Source organism: Alosa pseudoharengus, unplaced genomic scaffold, assembly GCF_046254945.1.
Source record: "Alosa pseudoharengus isolate Yale_2024_CS ecotype anadromous, Long Island Sound unplaced genomic scaffold, YU_APseudo_1.1 YU_APseudo_1.1_scf_14, whole genome shotgun sequence".
Lineage (NCBI taxonomy): Eukaryota > Metazoa > Chordata > Actinopteri > Clupeiformes > Clupeidae > Alosa > Alosa pseudoharengus.
Window position 1 is genome coordinate 19,572,781 of NW_027468609.1, and position 8,796 is coordinate 19,581,576.

General features: G+C 43.1%; 1 protein-coding gene across 5 annotated transcripts in view; it reads left to right on the forward strand.

Moving 5' to 3' along the window:
- The first annotated feature begins 172 nt into the window (after positions 1-172).
- Positions 173-8,796, forward strand: part of dnm1a (dynamin 1a) — a 78,631-nt gene continuing 70,007 nt past the window's right edge. For all 5 annotated transcript variants that reach the window (XM_076284076.1, XM_076284079.1, XM_076284077.1 and 2 more), the window contains exon 1: positions 173-333. In XM_076284076.1, the coding sequence (XP_076140191.1) occupies positions 173-333 (161 nt within the window). The remainder of the gene's footprint in view (positions 334-8,796) is intronic.

Genomic DNA, 8,796 nt, shown 5'->3' on the forward strand with positions numbered 1-8,796 from the left:
CGCCAGCAATGAGGGTGAATGCAAAAATAAAATAGGCAGAATTTCAAACACCCTACAAGCACTAGGGTGAAAAGGAGAGGATATAGCATTCAAGCGACCGAGTCAACGCGCGTCCCTTCTTCTATTCAGTTTGGCTTTCTACTGAGAAGGAGCGACAGATTCCCCTGCAAACATGGGTAACCAGGGGATGGAGGACCTGATTCCTCTTGTCAACAAAATGCAAGATGCATTCTCGGCCATCGGACAAAATGCCAATCTGGACCTACCCCAGATTGCTGTGGTGGGCGGTCAGAGTGCAGGGAAAAGCTCGGTGCTGGAGAACTTCGTGGGCAAGTAAGTGCTTTCAAATGTGCCACGAAGGCACGAGCTACAATAACTGTGTTACTGAAGTGTCGAATAACCTTTGGTCTAATCTGTCCTGACCACCCAAGCAAACAATCCTGACCTAACTCTGCATCCTGGTCCCTAAGCAGTTAAAGACACAGGGTAACCTTGAATGATATCGCGTTATTGCATTGCTAGTTATTCTCAGAAACCAGTCCCTCTTCCTCGCCGTTGTTCATCGCCATTAGTGCATCCAAACCGATTATTCAGTTACATAAACACACGTCTCTCCGTGTGTAGCATACACGACAGAGAAACGTGATTATAGGAAATTGTGTCGAAAATCAGTTTATTTTATTTTAATTGAACAAATAACCTACTGAAGGTCACGACTTAAATGGAGAATAAGATGTTGCCGGAGAAAATTCCGTCTGGTACGCTCACGAGACTGTGCCAATGTCATAGACTAATACGGCAATTATCTATGCGCTTGGCGATTGGCCAATCCTCACCAAATGAGTTTCCTTCCAACGAACCCTTAGACAGAACTGGTGGAGGTACCGGCACACTCCCCAAAACTGTAAAGCTTCACTCTCCACACGCCATGACGCCAACGCAATTGATTTAATCGAACCCCTTCAAATAGTGGTATCAAGTCTAACCGAAGCATGGGCAACCTCTGTGTTGGTGTTATTGTAGCAGGAACCATAGGTTGGTTTTGCAGTCGTCTGTAAATTAAACTGACACTGCGGCATTGGTTGGTCCACGGTGGTCATCAGGAATGATATTTTTAATTTTAGGAGACATGTTAGCATAGAACTGAGGCTAATGTAGCCTAATATACTTTCTAATCAGGCTGACACGATGGTAGTCCTGGCTTGGCTACAGTGTCGTCACATACTGCAATCTAGGCCTACAGCTGACTTTTACTAGCAATGCACATTCAAACAGCTCTATCTTAGCAAGCACCAGTTCCACCCCAGAAAACAGTCTTATATAGTATGGCTATAGTATATGGATATTTAACAGTTGTTGGTGACACTGTATTTCTTGAAACTATATCTTTTGTTGTGTGCTGGCAAAGCACAATGTGTCCATGTTGGCTTTTAGACCCACAGCAGAACATTACACTCTGCATCCTACTGACTGACAGTAGGCGTGACCTTGTGTTAAAAGCAGCGGGAGAGACCAGAGCTCTCAGCCATCTGTGTGTGTGTGTGTGTGTGTGTGTGTTTGTGTATGTATGTGTGTGTGTGGTGTGTGTTTGTGTTTGAGAGAGAGAGAGAGTACTGTATGTGTGTGTGTGTGTGTGTATCTGGCTGGGCAGGTCTGATGTGGCCTTGGCGAGGGCAGCCTGTACAAAAGATGCCTGATGGTTGGCCGTTCATTGGGACCAGCTATTCATGTTGACAGTTTGATTGTGGTTTGTGTAACATGCGCTTGGAGCGCTGCAGAAATCCAGGCTGTAATGCATTCTGCATCAGCAGCACCACGTGCGCACTACGCCGCGTGATTCAGCAACACATTTGTGCTGAGGCAAGGTCACACATGCAGCAGTGTGTCGGGCACGGCTCCCTCTTATTGTGCTTTCATATTTACGTCTAATTCGTGCAAATAGATCTGAGTGTGCGTCGTTCCAATGTAAAATTCTCCACCCCCTATAAACACACACACACACACAAACACACCATCCCCCCATCCTCATGAAAGAGCACTTCTCTCTCCCTGTCTCTCACACAGATACAAACAAACACAGAAATATGGAAAGCATTAAGAGCTTCCAGTTACTACATTATAGTTGCGCATGCATGACGTATTCTCACTGTATTAGTCAGCCTCTCACTCTCGCACTCTGACATAATGCACAACATAATAATTAGAATACATTTAAAAAAAATAAACATTTGAATACATTATGGAAATGCTCAATAGTGAAGCTGTCCTTTCAAACAAGAATTCTAAGAGTGAATGTTTACAATGTCCAGACTCCAGAGACATATGACTAATATGGAACTGGTATCATAAAACTTGTACACACGCACACACACAGACACAAAAACACACAATCATTAATGCTCTCCACAGAGGCTGTAATCTGTAGCCCTGTCCTTCATTAAGCTCTTTATCCTTTTTACTGTTAATAGAAACAATCAAGTTGGTGACGGAGATGCCACTGTGTCTTTTGACAAGGTAGATCTAGTCCAGCTGTTGGCCAGCCCACCCCTGAACACACAGACGGCGGTCCCCAGATCATGTGATGTGGTGCTGCAGTGGTTGTGCTTTTTTTGGACCTCGTGGTGATTTGACTTGTTGACTTGAGTTCTGCAGGAGCCTGGAAAAAAGCACCCTTGTGTGCATCAGCCAAACCTGTCTGGGATACCTCACTGAGACAAGCACATCAATCACAAACCGTGTTTATGTTGGCACATTATACTGTGTAATGTGTAGTCTCATAACTCAAACTATTCTATTTACATTAAATCAAATCTGTCGTTCCCAGCTGTCTTATTATTATGTTATTCACTCTAAATCAGCTGTGTATGAAGTTGTATCAGTGGGAAAAGCTCACGTATTTATCCTTGGGTGTGAGTTCTCGAGGTTAATGTTCAAGTGTAGCTTGTCTTCTGTTAAACGTGGACAGACCCTGCAACAGTGGTAGAGGAGGCACAAAGGTGTTCTAGTAGTGAAGACACAGATAGACCCACTCTCTGGGAATTATAAGAATGATTATGTTCGGTCGGTGCACACTGTTCTTTGCCCTAGATTCTAGTCTGAACAGGTGTCCGCTTACCACCTGTAATAATAATGATAGTTCATGATGTCCTTAAGTGTAAAATCACACTGCAGTTTCCCGGTGACCCTGTTGTGGATATTAGCTAATACGTTTTATGATAATGAGACTATTTTCAGAGATGTAAACATATTGATGACAGTTGACGTTCTGTACTGACCTTCTGTGGGACAGGGGTATTTCTGTGGGGGGCGGGTATTTTGTAGAGAGGCCTGTTTGTTCCCCACTCTTGCATAGGCCCGGTTCTCCACCCTCATCTACTAGCTCAGGTTAGCTAGCTGATAAGAGGATATGATGTCCTTCTTCCTTCTCAACTATAGACGGTGGCGCAGTATTATCAACGTGCAATGAGTCTTCCAACAGAAATCAATGGGATTTTACAAAATGCCAAATAAAACACGACAGAAACTGTATTTCGCTATGCTACTTGTTTTGGAACATCAACGAACACCACTAACCACTCGGTGAGTTGCACAGTTTTGAAAACGAACGTTAAGGGTTGTTTTAGGACATGTTTGTGCATGCCTGTTGCAGCCACTCTGAAGTAGTCAAAGGCGATTCAAAACGAGTCAGAAAAGTCGAGACAGGACCAATCGTCAAAATTTCGGTGTCCACCACTGTAGTTCATCTAAAACAAACCAGAAAAGGGACTTAAAGTGCTAAATACCGGAATTTTCCTTTCAAAGAAGACTAGCAGAGCTGAGATGTGATGCCCTTATTTTTGATGTCATGTGTAGGACACACAACACGTCCCCATTGGTTAACCATTCTATTGTGATTAGCATGTTGTGCCCTTGTTTGTGAGGGGACTGCTAATTGTTCCGACATCACATTATTCTGACGATACAATAGTCTGACAAATGTCTATTGGCCCGACATCCCTTTAGTCCGACACAGCCCGTTATTCCGACAACATAAAATCCAGTGCACCGACGTCAACGACATGGCACCACCTGTTAGGCCATTGGCTGTTGCTTGGCGATGTGGATGCTGACATGTGGGTCTGTCACTGCTTCTACCCGCTCCCACGGCGATGTTCACCCATTTTAACCTGACTTAATGAGCCTGATAGAGAAATTGGACCAGAGTGCACATGTTGCTACTGAATCCATGTCAGATCATTAGTGCTAGGTCAATTCTGCAGTCCTTTGGATACAAATACTAACATAGACCAACATGCTGAGTTTGGCATTCTGTAGGATTTGCAGTTTATCGATGGTACTTTGTTGAGGATTTGCCGTTTATCGTTGGTACTTCACCAATTACTGAGCGAACTGTAACATGCAGCATGACAGATATGTACAATCTAGCCAAAGATCCGCTTCAACCCTCTCGGATCTAGCTAATTACACCCATAGAACATAATTAACCTGTGTTCAAGTGGCAATGTGGGAATCTGTTCGGGAATAATAACTGGGAAGACTTTTCTTCAGAAGAATCACAGGTTTGTGCTCTCGCGTGTGTTTTGTGTTTTCCTCCTGATTTAGAGGCCAGTGAATCCTTAGAGTAATGTCTGTGTGTGTGTGTGTGTGTGTGTTTGTGTGTGTGTGTGTGTAAATACACACGTGTGTGATATGATAGCTTTTGAGCTGGTGGAAGATGATAGCATGACACTAGAGTCTGTATTTGCCTGTGAGTGACTCGTTGCACTGAGGCACTGAGCTGTTTTCCCTGTCAGCAGTGCAGAACTGTGGGCTGCCAGTATGCAGCACTCATTCGTGATGAAGTTTTATGAACGCTGACGGATTGTGGTGCCGAAGCACAGCCCTCCCCGGTCCTGTGCGCCCTGCCAGACCTGACATCGATCGGGCCTTAGATTACCCCTCTGTGATTTATCATCTCCAAGCTGCAGAGATGCCTCACGCTTTACTTAGGATGAGAGGAACCTCCTGCCACAATATCTACATCAGAGGGAGTTCCCGTGTCTGATTTTACATGCATGTAGACTCTGCATGTTTATGTGCAATAAAAAGATTGTTGTATGCAAAGTGCGGCCTCTTCTCCTTTTCTGTTTACTTGTACGTTTGGCCCAGCAAGTTTGGCGAAGCCTGCTTCTACCCTAGAATTATACTACAAAGAAAGTAATTTCTCAGATGTTGCCTTTTGGTCTTATCTTAAAAGTTGATGATCAGTAAGGCTGTAACGATTTACGATTCGAAACCGAAATCGCGACATTCATATCCACGATACTGTGTCGCGGTGTGAAAAGGCAGAATCGCGACACACCCTTTCTAGTGTTTCACGCAGTGCATTGCAGCTTAGGCGGCCGCAAAAGCAACCCACAACTCCCGCTTTACTTATCGGTAGCCTACGTTGTCCAAAAATAAATAAATAATCATTTCATACCTCTCCTTGCTTTCATTGTAGACTATGTGTGCAACTTTACCAAATAGAAGTAAACCCCCTCTCCTTGCCCCGCTCTCTCTCGCGCTCCCTCCCTCTCACTCTCCCTCCCTCTCCTGCTCAATGAACACGCGCGACTTAAATAAAACATTCACAATCGTGAAAGCAAGGACGCATAGAAGACGACTAGCTAAATTACTATTAAATCCGCTTAGCATCATTAGCATGCTGCACATATTTGTTTAAAACTCTTGCATTGAAGTTGACTGATCATCTCAATACCAACGTTTCCCAAAAGGGCCTGTCCCAAGGAGAACTAGTATTACCTTGAAACTTAAACACACATGGGGAAACTGAACAGTCCAATCAGTACACTATGATAGGCTAAGCTATATGCTACTTTGTTTACAATATTTCCAGGCTTCAACCAGACAGCTGAATTAAAGAGGTAGAGTTGTAATAAAAAATAGTAGGCCTAGGCTATAGGCTAATCTGCATAAAGTGTGCTGTCATAAATATCAGTCATTCAGAAAAATATTTTTATATCAGGATATAAAATAATAGATATATTATATTGTAATCCTCTGGTGTTCTAAGGGAGGCTATTAAAATGTTATTTAATAAAATGTCTAGCCCCCCCCCCCCCCCCAAAAAAAGGGGAAAAAAAAGAAAAATCGAGATTCGTATCGAACCGTGGGTCAAAAATCGTGATACAAACCGAATCGTGAGGTTGGTGTATCGTTACAGCCCTAATGATCAGTGAAGAATAAGGGTTTTAATTAGGATCTGAAGTCAGATGCCCTACAGTGGTCTGCTGTAGCCTATTTACTGTACTCCAAGCTGCTGTCAGGACCAAGGAGAGCTCCCTACACAGGCTCAGATTTGCAAGTTTTCTTTTTTTTTTGATAGTAAAATGCAAGGTGACTTCTCAAGCCATGTATTTGTGACTTGCTTTGTTTGACTTTTTTTTTTTTGAGGAATATGAATCTGAATCTTGAATCGTCAGTGGGTTGGGGAGCCAGCAGATTACAGAGCAAATCACAGGATGAAATCGATTGAGATGGAACATTGCGTCCTGTTCCTGAGTGGTATTGGCTGGCAGACAGTGGGAGGTAGTCAGAAGGGCTTGAGTGAGTGCCCAGTCTGGACACAGGGTCGATTCATAACTCAATCAAATACGGTTTGCACTGTTGTGTTTCATCTGTAGGTCCAATTGCCAGCCATGAGGTCCACCATAGGATCAAAGAGAAAATAACTCTTATATATGCGGCGATGGAATTGAAGCACGCTACTAAGATAAAGAGAGAGCAGCTGATTGTTATTGATTTGTGTGGATCTATGTCCAAATGACTGTAGAGTAATTAACTTTAGTCAGCTCAAAATAGCAGCAGTAGGAAACCATAGAAATTGCCCTCGTACTTCAGGTTAGTCTATGAAGTCACATCCTGTGGGAGTATGCTTCCATCTGTGACAAAGGCCAAAATGTTATTTTTATTTTGTTTTATTTTATTTATGAATCTTATTTTCAGCAGGTGTGTCCCATTGAGATATAAATATCCTTTTCAAGGGACTTCTGGACTTGATTACTTTGATTACTGTTCATTTATGAAATATATGTTGAATCACTGCATTAGAAGTTGCTTCATCAGGAAAGATACATACAACATATGCATAAGATATGCAGCTCAGGGAAGATTAAATGTGTCTGCCTAAAGATTCTGATACTTGAGCTAAGCAGTCAATCAAATTACACCCTCGCTTCGTGCTCCTGAAGCAATGAGATTGGCTGCAATTGTTTTTGACCAAGTCACTAACAAAAGCCATTTACTGTGCAGGACGGTGCACAAACATTTAATCTGACAGCCAAAGGACCATGCAGAGCAAAATTGGACAAGTGTATTAGAGTAGACTTCACCTCGCACCTTGCTAGACTCCTTGTTCAGTAACCTTTACTCACCGACCTGCCATGACTATGACAGCAGCAGGAGATGCATCCTCCCACACACACACAAACACACACACACAGGAGACATTTGCGGACAGAACAACCCTGAGGACCTATTCTATTTCTGCTCCGTTATTAAAGGTCTCTCTATGAGCAGTTAGAGGGATTTTTCTCACCAGCTGTAGTGTCGTGTTATCTTTATAAAAACACAAAGTGTAGTTGAAGGCAAAAAACTGAACGGTGAATGAATGATCATCTTGCCTGTGAGCTTACAGTAACTGAAAGAATCATGTTTCTCCCTCACACTCTCTCTCACACACACACACGCACACACACATCACATACTGCCCTATTCCGTTACTGCCCACTGATCATTAAGAACTGCAGATGATGAGGCTACCGTATATGACACTGATTCAGACGCTGCACCTTTGATGTCATGGAACATGGGATAGATCTGAACCCAGAACTCTTCTCCTGGTGTAACTGCTTGGCTGAGCCAGACAGTCTTAGTGCTGAGGAACAAAGAGGAACTCAGACAGATCAGGATGGCTTTGAGGAAAATAAAGACCAACATGGTTTACATGCAGAGGTGTTACAGAGGCCCAATTTGTCTCTAAATAAAGTTATGCGTTTGAGGTGAAATCAGGTCTGGTGAAATTATTTGTATTCCTTGCGGGAAAACCAGATTATAACACATCCAACATGTTTAATTAAAAATTGAAAGGAAATAACATAGAACCAGTTGTTTGCTAAGGCAGGGGAGAGAGATAGAGAGAGAGAGAGAGGGAGAGAGAGAGAGGGAGGGAGGGGTAGAAATAGATAGGGAGAGAGTGAGAGAGAGAGATAGAGAGAGAATAGGACTGTTAGGAGCAACTCTGACTTGCTTTGACAGCAGTCAGTGAGATTAAATCTAATCTCAGGGTCTGTGTCTGACGAACAAAAAGGCCTTCCATTTGCCCATACCGTCACATTAATCTGGGCCTTAGCTCCTCGTCAACAACAGAGGATTTCATTGGCTGAAGGGTTCCTGTGTAATCTAATCTAGGAGAATCCTTCTTGCCGAGAAGCAATCTGAGTCAGGAAATACATTGGAAGCAGGAAATTGGCAGCACTGGTTCACTCATAACCTGACTGCCTGTGGTTTTGTCAACTAGATCTGCATAACATGGACACTGTGTGTGTTACAGTAACATGCTATGTGGGGCTGGGTTTGTGTAGCCATCTCTACAGTGTTAGCTATTACTTCTGTGGATAAAGCTGTTCCTCTGTAACTTACTCTGTTGTGGGAACTAGATATACAATCTAGTTATGCAAATGTCTCAGAGTAGCATTAATTGTTGTTAGTGATGGTGAGATGACACTTCTTGAAAGCTTTCCAGTCAGATTAGTT